Source organism: Buteo buteo, chromosome 2 (genome assembly GCF_964188355.1).
Source record: "Buteo buteo chromosome 2, bButBut1.hap1.1, whole genome shotgun sequence".
Lineage (NCBI taxonomy): Eukaryota > Metazoa > Chordata > Aves > Accipitriformes > Accipitridae > Buteo > Buteo buteo.
The window spans coordinates 35,994,262-36,016,568 of record NC_134172.1 but is presented as its reverse complement, the minus strand read 5'-3'; the positions used below and the strand labels follow the sequence as shown (position 1 = coordinate 36,016,568).

Sequence of the window (22,307 nt, the reverse complement as noted above, 5' to 3'; positions counted from 1 at the left end):
CTAGAAAAAGGGAAAAGTTAGGAAGGTAAAAAATAAAAGTACAAAGATATGGAGGTTTTGCACACACTGGTTGTATTTTTAATAAATAAAATTATGTCCTCACTTATTAGCAAGGATCTTATGATCTTTCTGAATGAGTTCCAAAAGCTTTTGTAATTCCCTTGTAAATTTGCAAATAGCCACATCGTCACTGACCCAAGATCCATCTGGTTGTTGATTCCACCCCTGCCCCCCCCGCCCCGGTTGAAAGATGAAACTATTTTAGGAGACTTTGCAGGATCTTCCACCTTTCCTGATGAGACTCTTTCTCTGCAACTGAAGATCTTAAGGGCCTTTTAGTTCTCTTCAGTCATTTGCCTAAGACAGAGGGATGAAACATTGAACTAAATTTGGAAAAAGTCTTAAGCTGCCTTTTGGGGGGGTTTGTTTTGTTTTTTGCAGTAGGACACACTGCATATGGAAGCAGAGACCTTAGGACTGTTGCTGTTTGGTACTAGATGCATGTACTGGAAAGGGGCATTTTCCCAGCCATCAGTTAGATTTCACTGTGTTGCACCTATCTTGATGCAGGGCTTGTCTTTCTGGCATGGAGGTGTGTGACTGTGTATTGTCACTGTTTCTCTGCTTGAGGCTTCTGTGCAATATTAAACAGCAGTAATGTTAATGATGGTTGAAGTTATACGTGCAAAAACAATATATAGGATTGTAGGCCAGAATCATTCATGCTGAAATTCAGAAATGTAAGTGTGTTAATTGGGCTAAAGCAAACCTGATGACTCAGCTCATACATATGATCTTAATTTTCTTGGAAGGGAAAGAGAAGGATCTATGTGCAGATTTTGAGAAAGTATAGAGAAAATATTTCCAGCAATTTCAATCATGAAAGCCAATTCAGTTTGTTTACCTCTTATCTGAGGTAGTGTCTTTTACATTTAACTGAGGTTCATGATTGATAATATTCAGACAATGCCTCCCCCCAAAATAAGAAGTAGGGTTTATTTATTTATTTATTGGTTTACAACTAGGAGTATGTTGTTATTTGTTTGTGAGAGACATCAACTCAATTTAAAATGCATGCAAATGTTAGGAAAAGTGAAGGAGAACATTCTCCTTTTTAAAAAAGTCTTAATCAAATGAACCTGTTTGTTACCGTCTTGTGTAAGTGATGATGGTGTGGTGTGTTCTCATGCTTCAGAATGTGTTCTTCTGACCTAACGCAGATTTCATGTAACAGCCAGAAGTGTTGTTTTAAATCTTCCCGTTAGTAGACAAAAGTGTGTCAACATTTTGCCCTCTCACTTGGTGATGATACAAAGAGTGTTTCTCCAAAGGCGAGCTGAATATTGACCAGTCTGGAAATTTAAACAGGAACATTCTCTCCTTATGGGTCTTGTAAAAATATGATGAAATTTGTTTTAGTACACTAGTGCCTGAATAGATTTAGACCACTGATGTGATGCCTTAGATTTATGTTTGAGTTATCAGGTGTTTGCTGATACTGTTTTATTTTGTAGACGATATACAGGAATGTGTTAGATGATGTGTATGAATATCCCATTCTTGAGAAGGACCTGAAAGAATTTCAGAAGATACTTGGGATGCATCGTCGTCAGTAAGTATTGATTATATTTGTGATCAAGTCTCCTTTAATTTAGAGTGTAATTTATTTTTGTTGTCATCTTGCTGTAAAGTGATGAGTGATACAAGTACTATATTCATTTTTACAAATCATGTCTTCTTTAAACTAAACCTAGATTATTCAATCTTCTCTGATTTTGTTGGGTGGTGTGTATGGTTCAGCAGTCACTCCCATCAATTTTGGTTGGGATGACTTACAAGTAGAGCGATACTTCGTGGAAAAGCTGGCAAAATTTCCCTCAGAAGCTGCAGTCTGTGACTTCAGATGGTACCTTCATACTCATTCTCTCTCTGCAATCTGCAGTACTGAGAATCAAATCTCTTGTAATAGCCATCACAGGGTTATTATTTTACTAATAATTATGGTATTTGTAAAAGTTATTTCCTTGGCATGTTTATAATTATGGTATTTGTAAAAGATATTTCCTTGGCATGTTTTTCCAACAAATGGAGTTTGTTTCCATGGTTTGCCTGTTGGGGAAGTGGAAAGAGCTATGTCCCCAAGGGTGACCCTGACTGCTTACCCCTGGGGCCTAAGCTGTGTCCGTGTTCTCTGGCAGCTCACGGGCTGGGAGCATTGCTTTTCGCTACATCGATTGTGCAAGTTGCAGAAAAGTTTTCTGGCTGAGCCAGACACCCTTAGCTTTCCCTGAAGTAGCTCTGCAGCCATTCTGTGGTGACCATTTAATGTTAAAAACTTTCTGATATTGTAAACTTTGTAAAAGCTAAAACTTCCTTTTCCTAAGCTTTGGCTGGAAGGAATAATTTGGATTTTCCTTTTTGTTTCAGCACTGTAGATGAGTATTCACCTCACCGAAAGGTAATGTAAACCTATTTGTTGCTGGTTGCTAAATAACTTACAATCTCACTTTCTTCCCCTCTGCCCACTTCCCTCTCTTTTCTTGGCTTCTCAGCTGAAAGTGACTGGTGGCCAAAAACATGACAGGATACATCAGTGAGGTTAGATCTGCAATGTTGCTTAAGGAACTTTTATTTTCCTGCCAGTGCAGCCTGGATGTATCAGCTGTGTGAGCTAACCTGCAGTGGCTGTGACAGTATTAGCATCTTAACAAGATGCTCTGAGATGTCAGAATTCAGGAGAAATGCCTGGGAGCGTGTCCCCACCAGGCTGGAGAGATGTAGCAACCTGGGCAAACCAGGCTGAGCACCGGCATTGACATGGATGTCAAGTAGACAGAGCAAAGGGGGAATTTGTTGTGACGGGCACAGAGAAAGGAAGTGAGGAACATGAATCTGTCTATTTAACCGGAGGGAGAAGACGCAGCCGGAGAAAGTTGGCATGCAAACTGCACAGAGGTGAACTGCTGTGCTCATCAAATTTACTGGGCTGAAGCTGAAGTGTGTAATAAGCTTAAAATGTTACTGTGGAAATGTGGAAGGCAGAACATGAGATTGTAGTGAAATTGCTAAATAGGCTGATTGGTACATAGGAAACATATATAAGAATAAGTGTGTAAGAAATGGGCTCTGAACATGGATACAGAGAACCTTGAATTGTGCAGGCTGCTTAGCCTTGGCATGTCCTGCTTCCTACAAAATCCCCACCTTGGCCATTATTTAGTAAGGCAACTCCCAGTTTACTGGCCCAAGAAAGGGTGGGTGGATTTCCTATACAGAAACCTTTTTGGCCAGACGTATGGGCTGAATGCTGTGTTCTGTGAATTACTGCTTTGTAAAGGGCAGGGATGCAAAGAATCACTGTTGTCTTTTTTTTTTTTTTTTCCCTTCTCCCACTCCCTCACAGAATAAAACTTTTTTCCATCAGTTCAGTCTAAAGGAGAACTGGCTGCAGCACAGAGGAACCATGAATGAAACAGAAGAAAGTAAGTATGATTGGAAGAGTGGAGGAAAAACTCCAAAACTGCAAAATTGTTTCTCAAGGGCTGCCCATAATGTAAATTTTTTTTAACTGACATACAGCTTCTGAACAGGACCTTAGGGCTACAAAAGAAAAAAGATATGACTGTGTAAGGTTACCTTCCTACCTCCTACTTTGCAGAGGTTCAACAGTGACACGGTATCTCAAGGGGTTTTTGCCCTGTCCAGTTCCTCCAGCAGCCCTGTAGCAGAGCTGTGTGCCTCCCAGGAGTGCTGGCAGCCCATCCACCAGGCGTAATTCCTGCTCCATTTCATGCTTTCCGTTTTTTGACCTAGATCTTGGTTGTGAAAGGTGAATGAATAAGCCTGTCACATGAAATGGGCCAGGATCTGCTAGCTCTGGGAACCCGCCTTAGTTCCTTCTCTCCTTGAAAATGTCTCCACGTGGAGTGCAAGGTGCCACTTCACTTTAATGTCAACCGTTTCAAAATGCAATTTCCCTTCATCGCTGCTGGGGCAGTAACACAGTGAGGCAGTCACCCTCCTGTAATGCCTGCACGAGGAAGGAGGCGGAGAGGAGGATAATGCCATGCACACAAGCAGCGAACAGGCAGAAGGTCCTCCTACCTGGAAGTCTCGCCCTTTGATGATATCTTTGTTTCTCACTGGGAACAAAACTCCGGAAGTTCACTTGGAGTCAGTATATTTTTAGTGCTCATTTGTGACAGAATAAAAACTAAGCTCCTTCAATGCCAAGTCTTTCCGCACTGATAGATATCCTTTTTCTGTGCTTCAAGTATAAGTTTATTTGAGGTTTATGTTATCAAGGCTGCTTCTAAAAATAGTATTTCTGGATGAGAACCCTCACACTCATTCTTCTTCTTAAAAAGCTGGACACAGCTCATAGACAAGTGGGGAGGGAAGTGTGCTGGCACAAGAGAGGGGACAGACAGTGTGGCTGTGGGGACAGGAAGGGCAGTACCCAGCAAGGCCAACCCGACTGCTAAATTGCTTCTATCTCACTCCTTGAGAGCATGAACCACAGAAGATGATGGGATTGAGGAAATGAAATAACAGTGGAGTTGGGGAGAGGAGAGACAGATGATGAGGGTGGATGTCTAAGTTGGTGTGGTAGAGTGCTGCTGACCGATGGCGCTTGTGGAGGATGGGGCCGTCCAAGCCACACCATGCCACTTGGCTGGAGGCATTTTATTTCCTAATGTAAGCATTACGAGGGCAACTTGCAGCCCATGGCCGCTTTCTCCCACTGGCATTCCCTCCTGCACCTCACAGAGGAGCAGCACGGGCTGCTGAAGAGGTGGCATCGTCCATGCCAATAGATACCACAGATACAACGTTGGAAAGGTGCATGGGGAACAGGCTTTGGGAGAGTCAGTATGATGGTTGTGCTTGAGGACCTGACCTGTGGGTTGGTTTAGTTCAATGTTAAACAAAGGATATGTCAATAGCCCAGTTATAAATTAGCATTGCTGTCATTGTCCCCTCCCAAATGACAGAGAGGAGGAGATTTCAAACAAATTCGCTGTAAGCAACTTGTGTTGCACTCTGCATATGGAGTCCAAATATTCCTGTCAGCTTTTTTAAAATTTATTTTTCTACCTAGTAATTTAGCGTGCAATTTGATGTCTCTATCTTTTCATGACTTATATCCATTCTGAAGTGAGATTCTGCCATAGGATGAGCATCTGATTTACTGTCTGTCAGCAGAGACAGGTTAAGAAAAAATTATAAAATCAAATCACTTTTCTTCCCCAAGGCTAAATGTTAAGTTCCTCCTTCCTTCTCATCTTCATTTTTTCTTTACTACAACACACAAAAAAGATATTCTTGACGACAGAGTTCTTAACTGCTTCTGGCATGGTCTCAGTTAATGAAAGTGCCCTGAAGCCATGAAGATTTGTAGGACAAGCAAAGAGCTATTGCTACATACATGTGTCAATAAAATTAATTAAAAAAAATACAGCATTTCTGGAGAATAAAAGTTTTGTCTTGTGGTAGCAGCCTGTCTACAATAAGAAGTGCTAGACTAGAAGGAAAGGGAAAGTTTAATTAAGCGCTGAAGTGAGTATGAAGCCAAGAGTTGTGGCAATTCTTATTAGCAGATGTTGTAAATTTTGAAATATTTATGCAAGTCTGCAGCTCTGTTTCTTCCCTTTTAAGGATGGCAGCTGTATTTCAAAGAACTGGCTACGGCAAACTTGGCAAAAGATGTAAACCTAAAATTCTGGCAGGCTGAGAGAGCATACATCCCTTTTTGTACCAGCAACAAAGTACTAGCTGAGCTGACCACAACGTTACTGCTGGGGATCTCCCTCCCAGAGCCGAACCCACTCATGGGCTACAGTGGAAGTGATGAGCCCAGGGAATTTCTCCAAACCAGTCTCTTTTATGTGTGCTGCAAGTGATTCAGGGAGAGAGTTGTCAGAACTAATTGCATTGCTCTTTGGGCAGCCTCTACTGGTGCTAAAATACTCTGGCAGTGCAAGTAGTTTAGATGTCTAGACAGATAAGCTATAGCTGGAGTGGATGAAGACTGGGGAGCGCTGTTTTTGCAAAGCCTCCTGTTCCAGGTGGAAGTGGAGGTCCAAAATAATTTCTGCAGTGGATATGAAATGTACTGAAAGGATGGTGATTTATCTGAACCTGAAAGGAAGGGAGAAAAGATGGCAACAGCTGAGTTTGCAAAGAAGATAGGCAGTAGAGGAGGTTGTCTGTGACAAATCCTCACAGTAGGAAGTCTTAAGTAGGTATTGCTTTGGGGGTCTCTGTTTCCATTTGCTTGCCCCTCTCATTTCTCAGGGAGAGGAGGTGAGAAGGGGGAAAACGGTGACGTTTATGCTTAGTTTCATGTCCCTGTGGGTCAGGGTGCAGCAGCTGCCCTTCCTGCAGCCGCAGCCAGCCGCAGCAGCGAGGCAGCCGAGGCATTGCCATGGTCGGGTCTGCAAGATCATCTCCTGCTCTGTTCAGGTGTCTCTGCCTACCGCTGAGCGTGTCTTTCTTCCTTTGTGCAGTTTTCTGCCGTGTGTATATAACAGAGCACTCCTATGTCAGTGTGAAAGCTCAAGTATCCACTTCAGCTCAGGAGATACTGAAGATCGTAGCAGAAAAGATCCAGTACCCGGAGGAGGAGTTGGCGCTGGTGACAGTCACGTTCTCTGGTGGTAAATAACTTCCTTTCATCTGATTACTTACCTTTTAGTATATCACGTAAGGGAGGGCTGACATTTTCTGGTGCGAGGATACAGCTGTTCTTGTGCAAGCCCACAGCTGGATGACCATGGGAACAATGAGGAGCTGCTTCCCAGAGAGTCGTTTCCATGGCAACAGCTCATTCTTGGGTACCATCGGATACGGCATCTCCTCGCTGGGAAGGGATTGTAAAGGACTCTTGTCTCCAGCAGCACTGCAAGATTTTATTTTTTCCCCACAGATAAATCTCCTACTTCCGTGTTTAAATTAATTTGGAAGGCGATGAGGCATGGTTTGCTTTAAAAATATAAAAGAGAATAACTAATACTATATGCGTGGCTGTTTCCTCGTTTATGGCATGGGTAATGAATATTCTCCAGCAGAAAGAGAGAGACATATATTTGCACAGTTGAAATACTGTGAGCAATCTAAGCAGTACTTTGTAAGGAGTCTTGCTTACAACTGACATTTTTTGGCTATGATTTTAGTGTTTCTCATTGAACAGAAAGGCTTATTGTCTTTTTTTAAGGAAGACCAGACTGATCATGGGCTGATACCAGGGACCAGCCAAACCCCCAAGATTTTCTTTGGTGTCTGGCAGGTCTCAAGCTCTTTGGTCAGATTGCGTTGCTCATTGTGGACTCTTTTGGCTCTTAGGGAATGTAAAGGAAGCAATTTAACTAGGTGCATAGTAATGCAAAGCTGGCTTTACAAAAAGGTGCTAAGAGTGTAGAATATCTTGGTCATATCCTCAGATAACATTAGTTGGTGTTGATCCCCTGGGACAAAGGATGCACTCTCAGAGATATAGCACTCATTGCTACTTCTTTCTCAGTCTAGTTAAATTAAAGGTACGCAAATGCTGGATTGTTCTGTTAGTTTATTTGATTCAGAATTGGAAGGTCACATTTTTTTCCCCCACACCAAGCTCAATTAAATAACCATTTTTTTGCAGGGCACTGGTGTGGGTGGCAGGGAGATGGTGTCCTGCTCTGGCTATTGAGAGCCTGGGCACAGAGTGGCCACATGTAGGGAGCATTACACGTAGGTGTCCTGGCCAGCTGGGCTACATCATTTGCAGGCATACTCTTTTTACCCTTGTGTGTGCCCAAACTCGCCTCCAGTGCATTTTACAGCACTGCAAAATCACTGCGCTGCTGCTGTTTTTCAGATCTTTCGCTGCTGTTCAAGAGCAGGGCTCTGATAGCAATAAATCTGGTGCTAACTGCCTACTTAGCTAAAGAAAACCAACAATTCATAAATAATGAAACACACTATTATCTTTAGACCACATTGGTTCCCAAGAAAGCCACAGAATAGAAGTGGTTGCCACTTGGCTGTTCAATAATAAACAACAATTAAAATGCAGGTACAATAGGACTGTCATTTGTACATGACCATTGTAACCCCTAAAATATTATTTAGTCATGTTGCCTGAATTAATTGGAGATACCACAATTTCAGTATCTTTGTTCTTATGCATTGTCACTCCTGTGCTGCAAGCAATAAAGACCAGCCTGCCACCCTCTTTTTTTTTCCCCTTTGTTTTTTTTGCTATTTGCATGACTCAGAACTGTCATCTGCCCTCCACTTGGAGGGCAGCAGTGTAAGCATTGGAGAAAGCATTTTTATTGTACTTCTGAAATGAACAAGCAAGCTCTTTTTATTCAAAATTACCTTAAAAAAACATACTGGTAGTTCAACATAAATGTATCTGGTGTCAGCGTGAGCATGGATAAAAGGGAAAACAGTCTGAAATGATGTTTGGCTCTCAGACTCCTCCTGGTCCTACTCCTCCCTCATGGGCAATGAAAAGTCCAAGGTAGCTGTGAACATGCTTGGAGTGCTTTTGGGTCAACATTAATACAGTCACTGTAATCAGATCTCATGTGTCAGGTCTCCAGAAGATTACTTGGAGCCCACAGGAAGAGACAGTTTTCTCAGGGCAGTTTTTTAGCTGTGTCCTGGGTTTTACTTTATTTTTCCCCACACCTTTCTCTGCAGCATGCAACGTTGCCCAGAGCTGAACCAGTACTCTGGAGTGGAGGCAAAAAACGTCCTTTCTCTTTGCTACCAGTTTAGTGTGTCCTGCTCTTTTACTCAGATGTTTCCTAAATGAATTACTCTAGGTCTACAGGGATTTCTGTAAATACCGTACTATAAAGGACTCTTCAACTCTGCTCCATGGGGTGAATTTTGTGGCGCTGGGATCCTTTAAACTTCTTCACCTGTCAAATGGCCGTAGCCACTGATGACATCTCCAGCCCTGCTCTTGTCTGTCAGTGACATGCAGCAGCTCTGTCTCTGGAGGCCGAGACACTTTGCTCTAACAAAAGTCATTACATTTACAGTAGATGTGCTGGGTTGAAGTGAAATGTTCTATAATGCATAGGAGGTTAGACTAGATGATTCAAGGGTCTCTTTCCATTCTATCCTATGTGAAGTCCAGGTTGGAAGCAGATGCTGGAAGTTTTTGTGCTCTAGTCCAGCATCAGAGACATCTCGCCTTTATTGTGCCTGAATAGTGTGGAGATGATGGTCCCACTAGGGACTGGATTTGATGCTTCGTTCCATTCTAAGAAGCTGATGTGGCTTTACAAATATATTTGTAATGTTTTCCTCATATTTATATACAGCTTTTACTCCTTTTCTGAAGCTTTTGTGTTTTGTTTTCTGTTTTTACAGAAAAACATGAACTACAACCAAATGATTTGGCTATCTCAAAATCTTTCGAGACCTCCAGTCGTATGTTTGTCTATCGAAAAGATCTGACTGATTCTTTGGTAAGGATCTGTATTGTATACTTCCCATTTTTTATTTGTCTGACTCCAGATGAAGAACTTAATATTCCTTTCAGAGGGCTTTTTCAATACAGAATTTATTTTTTGCTTACTTAGTAAAGCTTACTGAGCGGCTCTATACCTGAAAAAAAAAGTATCTTGCATTAACAGCAGTTATTTAACTGAACAGTAAGGGAATTTGTTCACCAATTTCAAATGGACCAAACCTTCTGTACGGCTTAAGTCTTTCAATCTACATCAGCCTGACCTGTGCTTGTACAGGACTGGATGGGATAAGGATTATTTTTCAGGGCCCGTGTGACTCTTTCCCTGCACCCTTGTGCCTCTGTAACACTTAAAGTGGCTGGTGCATAATCATATGAGGTGATGGACACACTCCGTGGAATTACTACATGTAGAAATAAATATTGTGTGAGTTCTAGCAGAATTACTGGGTATCAGTGTGACCCCAGTGTTGTGGCAGCCCCATGGTCAGTCTGTGGCTGGCATATATTGCGAGTAGTGTGTCCTCTTCCCTTCCTTCTGTCTGTCTCTCCATCCTCTCACTGGTGCTGGAGAGGGGAGCAAGTTGAAGGGTAGCAGGTCTCCCTCATTCCCTCTGTCCTCAGAAACCAGGACTGCAAACTCTTTCCCCCTATGATTTCCCAAAACCTCAGTGAGGTAGGAACAGTCAGGCGCTCAAAGAATTACTCTTTCAATAGTTTTCTGCTAATTATGCAGATGTTTCAAGGAAAGCACAGGGACAGTATCGCAGCTGACTTTTACATGTTGTCAGTACTGCTAGGATCTGTGCATTCATCCTAGGGATGAGAAATGTCTATTTACATTTTGTTGGATCAATGTGCCCTGAAGAGCTGACATGCTGCTATCATTGTAATCTGTTATCCCCATTATCTCTGGTGTTCTAGCCACCTCTGAAAATGCGAATATTAAGGGAAGGTTTCCAGTGCAGACAGGTGACAGCCAATCTAGTTTCATTAGTTACATAATAAAAATTGTGAAACTTGCTGTAACTGTCAGAAATATAGCACCAAAGTAATGGCTTAACTGATAAGAATAATCTTTCATCTTGGCAGATGTTTCATGTGCCAAGTTTCAGCCTGATGAGGTAAAAAAAACCCAAGAGAAATGCAAACCTTTGAAAATCTGAGCTAATAATGGAAATGTCAAATGACCCTTAACATCAGCAGTACCAGTACACTCCACAGTAATATGCTAAGTAACTTCTATGAATCAGGACCCACAGTGGTTTACTGTTTGTTGGTGATTACATTTGGAGTAGATTAATCATAAAATGTATGGATTTATGTTATTTGTAAAGGTGGATTGGAGGGCAAGTAGTGTGTATTTATTCTAAATCCCCTATGTTTGCAGAATGATTCCTTTATCTTATAATACAAAAATTTCCCAGTGTCCTAATTCAGATTTTGTTTTCTGATGGTTTCAGGGATTTTATTTTCATTATGCCGCCTGCTTGGTCATTGTTTTATATTCAAGGTATAGAGAAAGAGAGAGAGAGGGAGAAGGCCTAATCCAATAGCAAATCAATGATCCTATTGACCCATTTCCTGTTTCAAACTATTTATTAAATAGGCTATAACTCCTTGATTTTGATTAGTGGGGGGAAAAAACCCTCAGTGTGCACTTAGAGAAGATTACTTACTCAGGTCTGTTTGGTACCTTGGTCCAGTAGCTGTTTCACTGCAGAACTTTTAGCATTTGCTGAGGATTTTTTTGCTCTTGGCTATTGATTTAGAACCCATTTGCTGAAAATGAGGAATTGCAGCAAAAGTCTGTGAGAATTTTGGGAATCAACACCTGGGATCTTGCCTTAGAACTAACAAACTTTGACTGGAGCCTCTTCAATGCAATTCATGAGGTAAGTAGCACTGTATCCACTTCCAGGTATATTACTCTCATGCAGCGTTGTGCTACTATGATGCATTTTGGAGCATCAGTATTCCTTGATGCTCAGTTCACCGTCATGACAGCATGATTTGGCAGCTCAGTAGTGGTGACATAGAGTCCGGGTCCAAGAGATGTGTCGCAATCCTTGATACTGAAAAAATTTGTCAAAGGTTTGTAACTTCCCTGTGCTGGGCTGTCTCATATGTTCCCTGTATACCTGGTGGGTTATATTGAGATTTGCCTCGAGAGAGAGTAGAAGAGCATGATTATTCTCTAAAAACTGTCTGTGTGAGTATGTTATATATGCAAATTGTCCTTTGCATTTGATAATGTTCTGTAAATATAGAACTCCACAAATAGGCGTCCTTGATATCACTTTAACCACAAAAGAATTCACAGTTTCAGCAATTTAGATGGTTGCATTACTGTTCTTGCTATGCTTCAGTGAGATAAAAAATACTGGGCAGGCTTCACAAAATGGGATAATGGCCCACTTCAGTGCCCACTGGGTTGTTTCAGTGACTTTGATAGGTTCTGGTGTTTGCTGCTGAGTAAAATACACAGTTAACAGTACAAAATGTCACTTGAAAATATCATTCACTAAAAAGCATGTTGGCTTTCTGAGAAGAATGAATGGGAAATTCCCTTGCTTCTCATCAGATGTTTTCCTTGATCTTTCATTTCAGGTTCTTTTATTCAGGTTAGAGACTTTAAATCTAGAGCTGGTCAAGTGGTTTTGTTTTTTCACAGAAATTAAGACCCACACCTCTGTTGATGAAAACTTGTCTATTTTTAGGAATAAGTTTGAATGGAAATTTTTTCATATTCTGCAATGGTCTGATATGGTTGCTTTTTCATACTGGAACAGAATTGATGAAATACAGAGAGACAGATTGTTTATGTCCTATACCTGGCTGTAGCCAGAACAGGAACTGCAGGAAATCCCACAATAAAAGCATGTCTTGCAGGACTTCCAGTCCACCTGCCTACTGTAACAAGCCTCTAGACTTTCCTAAGCCAAACCTGGACCCTGAATCATTTGTGGTTGGCTCATGGAGAATGAAAAAATAACCATTTGTAACCAGGTCTTGTTTCAAAAACATACTTCTAAATAATTTATAATTCATTTACATTTAAATTGTTTTTATATCCCTAATAATATTGTGATTGTCTTCCAGCAAGAGCTGATATACTTCACGTTCAGCAGACAGGGCAGTGCTGAAAACACTGAGAATCTTAGTCTTCTGCTTCAAAGATGCAACGAGGTCCAGCTTTGGGTTGCCACCGAGATACTCCTCTGCAGCCAGCTCTGCAAACGTGTACAGCTAGTGAAAAAGTTCATCAAGATTGCTGCCCAGTAAGTTACTAAAGTTGCAGCAAAAATCCTTGAATTCACATGCTTTATTTGGTGAGAAGTAGGTGCAAAAGCAAAGAAAGAAAACCAGTTTGTCATCCTGTGTTTTAATAGTGTAGTAAGCATACCTAGATAAAACAGTCCATAAATAACAACAGCAAACACTGGCCAAAACTAGACATGGTAGAGTATATACTGATCAAATGTTTCCCAGCAGCTTAGCCGCTGTATCTGTAGCATCAGCTGCAAAATCCCTGATGGTACAGATGCCTCCTTTCTTAGCAGAGATAACCTGAGGATGGTATTAGAAAACTATTTGAGCAGCAACACAGTTATTCACCAAAGACTACACGGAACCCAAAATCTCTGTTATAATCTTAAAGTCCTACATCTAGAGAGGAAACTAGCTGCAGTAAGCTGTTGCCCCATGTAATCCTCTCTGGAGTACTTTTTTTTTATTTATTGGAGGGGGCGTCTTCATTAATTAGATTTGACGGTCTATTCTATTACTAAATAGTGCTGGCATTTACTTGATGCCTTGGAACAGAACACAAATATATACTATACACAGAGAGTTCTTTTTCTCTGTAATCACCCTTATTTTAGTAACCAAGGAGAAGGAGCAATTTAAATATGTGCAACCATTCTTCTCGCCTCTCTCCACTTGTTGGTTTCTGCAATATTTGAATATGCGTGTTCATGGAAAATGTGTAATTTGTTCCCTTCATCAACTGGGTTGATTTAATTTGCAAGGCACTTACATAGAAAGGACTATTCTCTGCTGAAGCAGTGCCTTTGGTGAAATGAATTCTTCTAATCTAATCTAGTGTAACTCATAAATGTGATTTGACTTAGTTTGCAAGTTGTGTGGTATCCAGTAATAAGTTCATTTTCTGCTGTATCAATGGCCAAGTTTGGTCCAATTACGTCAAAACCGGTTGATCTGTGTGCCTTGCTTGTACCACAGTAGCATTAATTTGCATTCCAGGAAAAGTTGCATCTCTGTCCCACATGAATAGGGATATATTTGTCACCAGACTAAAATGTTGCTCTATTTGAATTAATTCCATCTCTGTTAAGTGAAAAGCCAAAGTTGTGGAGACTAAATAGTTGTCAGTAAATAGTAGACAGGCTCTCCCAGTGCACTGCGGAAGCACCCATCATCATATTACGTAGATGGTGATATAATTGATACACAAATAAGTGAGTGTGTAGTTCGCTTGGGATCTTTTTTTTAATCAGAAAAGCAGCTTTCTGAAAGAAGACGTTATCATATCTCATAAATTCTGGAAAAGCTGATTAAAGAGGAATAATTAGGGTGGAAGGATGGTGTGCTAAGCACAGGACTCTCATCATGAGGCACAAGCCAAGCAGCCCTGATACTTCGTTTAAGACTAAGGCAGAGAGGTAGGGAGTGTGAGCAGCTCTGGCTGCTCCCTATTCGCTGCTCCCAGACTTGGCCAGGAATCTGTGTCTCTTGAATTCCAGCTTGTTGGCAAAGCACCAGGACTAAGTTCTCATGTTCAGCATTTGTGTGCCTCACTGTTGAGGAACACCTGAAGAAGATGGAAGGCTTTTATACAAGTGTGTCAATACATAGAAGGGAGACAGAGTTTCTGAAACAGTTATCTACGCTTCTGTTGATGAGCTAGTCTAAAATAGCAAGCAAGTAATTTGACAATGAATTAGCATGTTGTTAGAAATTAACATGTTGAGGAGTTAGAGAAACAGGTCAGCATAGGGTTAGAATAAATGGATTACAATAGCAGCCTTCTTGCTTCCCAAGCAGTGGCTGACTGGAAAAGATGTACCTTCTCTCCACAGTTCTGTGTGAGAAATGGCCCCATCCAGTAGACTGCTTATCCAGGCTGTGCTGGACACCTTTCTTGTTTTGGAGTGAATTAGCTTTGGGAGCTGCCTGACTTTAATGATAAAAGCAGTCTAAGCAACAAAGTTAGGATAAAAGTTAAAGACAGCTGAAGTGAAGTGAGAAATACACCGTCTCAAGATAGTACACAGCAATGAGTGCAAGCTCTATAAAACTTGTAACAAGTGCTGGCAAGTTTCTGGTCTAAGGCCTTGGCATGTACTTTTCCCTGATGATAAATCCCAGTGAAGGCAGTGGATTAATTCATACTTAAAATTGTCTTAAAAGAGGATTCTCACTCTCATACACACGTGCACATGTATGTTTATAGTGGTCTTCAAGAATCTGCACGAGAAAGGGGAATCCTTTTGTTTGAGAAGGACTCGATATTTCAGGATTTCAAATTTCCTAACAGACTAGAAATAAGCAGGATCTGATTGTATATAGTAAAATGTCAAAGAATAGAGGTATCAAGCAAATTCCGTAGGGACCTGTATTGGAACCAGCACTAACTGCAACTAATTTATAGGGATACGTACATTGAACATTAATCAGATTTTCAGACAATAAAAATGATGAGGGATTGCAAATGCATTGGAGGATAGGAAAAAAAAAAGAATTATCTAAGGAGTCTAGTGGCATGTGCAAACAACAGTAGGATAAGATTTAATTTAGATAGATGCAAAGTAATTCAGCTAGGGAATGCTAATACTGAGCTGAAGAAATGAATGCGTGATTGTAAAGAACAGTACTGTGACACAGGTCCTTGGGTGATAATAGATGACAAATTAAAGGCAAAGACAAAGTGTGATGTGTTCCAAATAAATAATTTGATATTTGTTTTATATTTGCATAGGAAAAAGGTGTAAGAACTTAGAGCCAAAACAGTAATTATGTTTATGCTTCCCTCCCCACTGTCTCACTATATCTCCTTGGTAAGAAGGAAACATGAGAGAAAAGTTAAAATAAATTACAGAGAATTCAATGAAGGATAATAACGATATGGAAAAGTAGATTGCATGCCATGACCACAAAGAGAAACTGAAGGAACCAATGCTGTACAATTTACAGAAAAGATGAAAAAGGGGATGAAAATGTTTATAATACAACAGAATAGAGGTCAAGGAATTATTCTGTATGGTAAAGGACAGCTGAGAGTAACTTGAACATTGAAAAGGGAAAACTACTTTTGACAGCAAAGGGAGAAGAATAACCTGCCAACAACAGGGTTGATGAGACAGTGGAACATTTGCTAAAAAACTTCTTAGAGACCTCATCACGTAGACTGCAGGTGGTCATGAGAGGACATTTAATGAGTTCATTATGTGGAAGATGATTGTATGTTAGTGCTGAGGGTTGAAATGGGACTCAGTAACCTAGGATACCTGTGCATTCCATTTATCTCTGATTCTGAGTACAAAAAAATCAGAATACAGTGTTCATATTTTTATTCCACAGCTGTAAAGCCCAAAGAAATCTGAATTCATTCTTTGCTATTGTTATGGGTCTCAACACTGCATCTGTCAGCCGGCTGTCTCAGACCTGGGAGGTAAGATGCATCTTTGTATCTTTTAGACCCTGTCAAAACCATTTCTCACAAAGGTTGTATACTGGTGAATTACCTTTTCTTTCTAATTATTGGTTTTTCATGCTGAAATCAAACACGGAGTGAGTGTCGGTAGAGGAAACTTCTCTGTGACCTGAAACCTTATATACACAGCTATTAAAATAAAACTAAATGTGTCCTTCCAGAGCTTTTAAATAAGAACAAAGCAAGGGGATCTTACCCTCTTTAAAAAAAAAAAAAACACCCAAAAAAACCCCCAGATAAATTATCCTAGCGTTTTAAGTAGATGTCAGAACAGAAAGTCTTATAAAGGTGGCTCCAAACAAGCAATACCTTATTATGGAATAATTTCATTTAAAAAAAAATAGAAAGTAGAAATAAACCCTCTTTAATTCTCATTTATCAGCTCTTTTGCAGCTGCTTATCTTGAAAAACAAAGTTAGGAAATGGGCCATGAGTAAGGAACATGCTGGAGAACAGAGATTATCTGCTAAAGAAGCTATCCGTTGCTAGACAGAGCATGGGATGTTTCAAGGGGGGTCCCACTGCAATCTCTGTTTATATTGCAGCATTTTTTTTCCGTCCAAGTAAATTATTTAGTGGTAGTATCTGCAAGCTTACTATATCCGTTGATGAACCAAAAATTGGGGAAGGAGTAATTTAGTGTGATGGGGTGAAGCCTTATCCCTCCCCCATGCCACCAACACCACAAGTGGGCAGTACTCAAAAAAGCAGTACTCAAAAAATATCAATCTGTAATACAAAGTGACAGAGTACAGCTGTGATCTCCTGCCTTGGAGATACTCTTGAGCACCAATAGCTGAAACCAAACGGCCATCAGAGACTTACAAACCTATCTAACACTGTTCAGAGAGAGCAAAGTCTTCCCCCTTAGCTGAAATCATGCATATGGAAACATCAGTGCATATGTCAGAGAAGCAAGGGCAGTGACTGCTTCTGCAGGGAGGAGTTTACAGACACTCAGATAGGCAAGGAGGAGCTAACTTTAAATAACAAGTCAAGCAAAAATTTTAGAGAAAAATACATACCTGAGGATGATGATACAGAAACCCCTTGTCTCTCCTATTTCTAAAATGCCCCTCTAGGGAACATTAGCCCTTGCCTGCTCTTACAGGTTGCCCTCATCTCCTTTCTCTGGGCTTTGGTAGGAGAGTGGAAGGGACTAAGCATCGTATCAAAGGCACCTGGTAGCAATGGTGTAGACCTCTCCCGCACAGAAACACGCAGAAGTCTGCTGTGTGGTGAGACCTCTAGAGATCATGCACTGCTGGTGGACTTCCCTCAGGAGGAGCAGAATATATTGCTTGTCAGAACAAGGAGCTCATCTGCATATGTATCATTGTAAATATGTCACGTTTCTGTGTGTAAAATATTTATGAAGTCATATGCATTTTTTTTTTTATTTGTAAAACTTTACTGCACTGGAAATTTCAAAAGCAGAAGGTTATTTGCATTAGTAATGTAACTTCTAGAAAGTAGAGCAATGTTTATAAATTAATTATAATTACTTACACATGTAAATGAAGCCACCTAAATTTAAGCAACCATTTAGACGCTAAATTATATTGGCTCTGCACTTGAATTCTTAAACAAGTGTATGCTCCCAAGCATATTCTACTTTTTTCTACAGTATGCAGTGTTTTAATGAGCCTAACTTTCCCTGATTGAAGATATTAAAAATGTGCAATTGCAATTCCATGTTCAGTTATTTTAGCATTTTAATCATACAGCACATCCACTTAATCTTAATTGTTCTAAATCTCTTTTTTCTTGGTACGGTCATTGTGGCTGTCAGGGTCTAAGGACAAAGACAAGACAGGATTTGTACTAAGAGGGGATATCTTTTACTAGACGAACTGGTATGGTTTGAAAAAATAGACAGGCTTTAAGGTCCAGACACCATTCTTCAAGTCTGAAATACCAGCAGCAAAATTCAAACTGTAGAAGTATTGCTTTGAGTATTATGAGGTGAATCCATTAAAGCATCTTAGAGGTAAAGGAAGCGGATGCTTGTGGAGCAGAGCAGGTATAGCATGTGGAGCAAGAAGGTAGTTTGTGCTTGGGCTCCTTTCTAAGGTGCTTTGTGCACCTCCCTGTGGGATTAGGATGAGATACCAGAGGTGGAATAATCGTTTGTTAAGGAAAGATATCTTCCTCTGCCACCAGTATGTGCCAGTAGTAACACTGGTCAGCACTGGGGGTGGTGTATCAAACAGCACTGAGCGTGATGTCTGTTAATTTCTCGAACCCATGTTTTAGGGGAAAATTGATTACAACAAATGATTAAACCTGGATGTGATCACAGTATCTGAATTCTCAGCCTGTGTTACTGCTTCTAACTTGATAAGGATATTAACATCAATGCAGCAGGCTTGGAAGCTAGGGAAGAAAATAGAAACATCTGCTAACAAGCAGTTTCCATAAAAGAAGGATGCAGGTCCCCGAGGCAAGGCTGCAGGGTCTGATGCCTCACTGGCATTGCACTGAACATGGTCTGTAATTAGGGCTCTTGGAGCTGAGGAGTGGAGGTTAACTGCCTGTTGGTACTTTCAGCAGGCGCTTCACCCACGGCAGTCTCATGGGAAAAAATGCCTCAACATTTTTCTGCCTAAATCAACTTTCCTGTTTTTTTCTCCTCTGTTTTCCCAATTCAGAAAATTCCTGGGAAGTTCAAGAAACTTTTCACTGAACTTGAAAGTTTGACGGTAAGTATGGTGTTGACAGCAGAACAGCATTGCTTGTCTTTACCTGCCTTCCTTCTTCCTAATTTATTTGGAGGCTGCCTGTTATTGTCTGGAGCTGGAACTTGTCATGTCAGATCTGTGATTTGCCAAAGGCCACGCAGCTCTCCAGAGCTCAGAGGTGGTCTCCAAACACAAAAAGGAAAAAGGCTGTATTCCTGACAGCTGGAGGAAGGGCAGGGAGAGGTGAATGTAGTGTCCGTTCCCCAGCATCGATTTAGAAACTGTTCTTTTGCTCTGGTGGTTAATCAGCCTTTATCCGAAGCAACATGCTGCAGATCAAGAGAAAAGGAGGACAGCTGAAGTTTAAAAAAAAAAAACAACAAAAAACCACCAACAAAATCCGAGGCTAAGGGTCTTTGTCACCATTATCAAGGCTGAATAAACAAGTGTTTCCTCTGGCTGTCATGGAAGTGGGTGCGTGGTGAGATCACTGCCTGGCGTGGGGAACATGAGATCCAGCCTTTAATGGCTGTCATGCTTCTGTACTTAGAGTCCTTTATAAAGTAATGTGTTTTCAAGATTGTGTGTAAGCTGGTGTACAAAAATGTTCGTTTATATGGGAAATTGAGATTACTTCTTTAATTACTTACATAACACCACTGAAACATACTCTCTTATTTTCTTAGAAAATGTCCAATATGCTCCATTGATCTGGGAGCAGTTTTTGTTAGCATTTTTTATTGTTGTTTGGTGTGGTGTTGTTTGGGGGTTTTTTAAGAAGAAATTAATCAGCAATGTATTCTGAGATACATTTTGTGCTAGATAGTAAGTTGAAGAGATTTTGCTAATACAAATTTGTGGGGAAATCACAGAGCAGTCCCAGTGAATCTATTCTGCAGCTTAGTCCCATTTTAGCACCGCCTCATCTAGAGGAACGTAATTGCTTTTGTTCCTTTCACTGTTTATGTTTCCTATTCAGTTTAGTAAGTCACCTAGCTTAGAAAACCTTTATCTGCCTTGTTTCCTGAAGAAACCTTTTATATCTAAATCATGTTCAGATCATAAGCCCGTAATGGATTTAGAATTGCTCTTTTTATAGCCTATTGATTTTTCTCTCTATTACCCAAATGGTTTTGTAGGACCCTTCTCTGAATCACAAAGCTTACAGAGATGCATTCAAGAAAATGAAATCTCCGAAAATCCCCTTCATGCCCTTACTTCTGAAAGGTAACGTTAAAGCTTGGCTGCTCTTCTTTGTTGTGGTTAATTAAAATAAGTGTAAGGTGATTTTTCCTTCAGGTGGCCTTATGATATGTATGTGGGAGATGAAGTGGTATCTACAAGGTAGCGCTTGGTCTGGATAACGAACAGCTGCCTTTTAAGACAGAAGCAGACAGCAATTTTCACACAGGTTTTCAAACTTCAGCACCTGCCCATCAGGCGCCGGTAGAGCAGTGTACGGTTGCTTTGGCCACATCCTCTTCGGTGGAGAAACGAGACCTTGCAAGGCCCTGAACGCGTCTGCCCGGCTGCGCTGGGGACACCCGCAGCAGCGGCCTCGGTCATGCTGCTGGTCCGAGATGCCTGTTCTGAGGTGCTTGCCCTGCCTCGCCGGGGCGAACCTACCTGGTGTCGCCCTGAAGGCAGAACCTGCCTGTCTGTCCTGGGAGGAGGGGATCCGCAAGTCTCTTATGGGTCTGAAGGAGAGAAATAAAATCTTACTATTAAAATAACTATTTTTTAAAAATCTATTAAAATAAAATACAACTACTTGCTTAATGCAGTGACCTGGGCAGCTAATTAAGTGGCAGGTATTTCAAATATTCCGTTGTCTTGGAGTCCTTAATTATTAATTGCCTTGTGTTTGAACATGGCAAATTCATTTGATTATTCCTGTATTCCAAAAGTGTTCTCTTCAGGCTGTTTATTCCAACCTGCTGCTGCTGCAAGTTTAAAATGTTTGAAGGCAGTCCTCCAGATCAGTCAGTGGCAGTTCAGGAGCCATCAGGCACTTCCCCTGTTTGCACACATCAAAGGAGTTTGCATTAATTCAGATGGATACAATTATCAAGGCTTCAAAATCAATATTTTTTAAGTGTTCTTGAGTATGTCTTGCCTGCAAACAAAGGCAGCAAACATAAGCAAGTAGCTTGTGGCAATGATGTTGAAGCAGCACTACAATATGGTTATGTAAGAACATGCACGTAAGCAGCATTCATGTCTCAAATGCATTGGAGATAGCAAGGAGACTTTGCAAATTAATACAGTAATTTTCTTCAATATCGTGATCCATAAGGAGATGTTGCCAAAATTGGTAATTCCCAAAGTATTGCACAGTACGTAGGACTTTACTCCATGTCAAGCATGTTTGTATTAACGTTATTTCCAACACCAATAAAATAAGCATGGATAGCATAGAAATCGTTAGTAACTCAACAAATTACTGTATTTCAACACAAGAGGAAAAAAAGTAGTTGCAAGTAAAAAAAGAAATTCATTAATAACCTTTCTTTAGTTAAGAAAAATAACTTGAGTGTCCTTTTAAAGTTAATTAAATTTAAATGCGGAGCTCTCTTACAGCACACAGACACAGCTTTTGAAAATCAGGCAGATTTTTCAAATATGTAATAAAATACTGTGATGTACCCTTACAGCCTAGCTCAGATGCAATTTTCTGCTCCACTGAACTTATCTGGACTCATAGTTGTTGGCTGCAAAGCAAATTTCTGTTCCTTCCACCCTCAGAGATATACACGTTGCTGTCATTGACTTAAAAAGCTGTCTGGAAATTGCTGCTTCCGGTATAAGTTTTTTCTTTAGAAGTGACAGTTTTTAACTGCACTGACACAGAGACAAGTAATGCCTGTGTCCTGAAGCCCTGTCCTTTCCTTGTCCCTTTCCCTGGGTCCGCCAAAGCAGCCCAGCAGAGGAGGTGTAGAGGGCCCGCTCCCAACTTTCCCCCTGATTTTTAGGATCCTGTCCAGGGGCAGAGAGGTGCCGGAGGCATCCCCAGCATATGCCGTGCCTGCCCCACTTGCTCAGGAGCGCTGGCTGGACTGGCTGTAGCTGGGTTGCCATCCTGCCCGCCCGCCCGCCTGAGGCAGACCCCAGCCCAGCCACCCCGGGGGGCACGGGAGCGCTCCATCACCCTTCCTGCAGAGCTCTGCCTAGTCAGTCCCAGCCCTGGGTTTCCACCAGCATATGAAGCCATTAACGTTTCCATTCTAAGCAACTACAAAATGCCCCCCGGGCACAGAGTGAGTCTTTGAAACAAAAGGAAATAAATCAGGTTGGCTCTTTTGGGGGTTGGGATGAAGGTGGAGCTGTGTGTGTGACAAAGCATCCCCCAGCACCAGCTGCAGGTCCCCAGTCCTAAAATCCCCCAAAACGGGGGGGACCAAGTGGGCATCAGAGGGAG

At 41.1% G+C, this 22,307-nt stretch overlaps 1 protein-coding gene across 2 annotated transcripts in view; it reads left to right on the top strand.

Moving 5' to 3' along the window:
* RAPGEF5 (Rap guanine nucleotide exchange factor 5) overlaps positions 1 to 22,307 on the top strand; it is a 166,675-nt gene that overhangs the window by 131,541 nt on the left and 12,827 nt on the right. Inside the window, exons 14-23 of one of the 2 annotated variants that reach the window (XM_075050588.1) lie at positions 1,515 to 1,612; positions 2,428 to 2,458; positions 3,425 to 3,482; positions 6,510 to 6,659; positions 9,373 to 9,470; positions 11,245 to 11,367; positions 12,575 to 12,753; positions 16,076 to 16,166; positions 18,860 to 18,910; positions 20,029 to 20,116. In XM_075050588.1, coding sequence (XP_074906689.1) covers positions 1,515 to 1,612; positions 2,428 to 2,458; positions 3,425 to 3,482; positions 6,510 to 6,659; positions 9,373 to 9,470; positions 11,245 to 11,367; positions 12,575 to 12,753; positions 16,076 to 16,166; positions 18,860 to 18,910; positions 20,029 to 20,116 — 967 coding nt within the window. Of the gene's footprint in view, positions 1 to 1,514; positions 1,613 to 2,427; positions 2,459 to 3,403; positions 3,483 to 6,509; positions 6,660 to 9,372; positions 9,471 to 11,244; positions 11,368 to 12,574; positions 12,754 to 16,075; positions 16,167 to 18,859; positions 18,911 to 20,028; positions 20,117 to 22,307 lie in introns of both variants that reach the window. The other variant, XM_075050581.1, reaches the window with a different exon arrangement.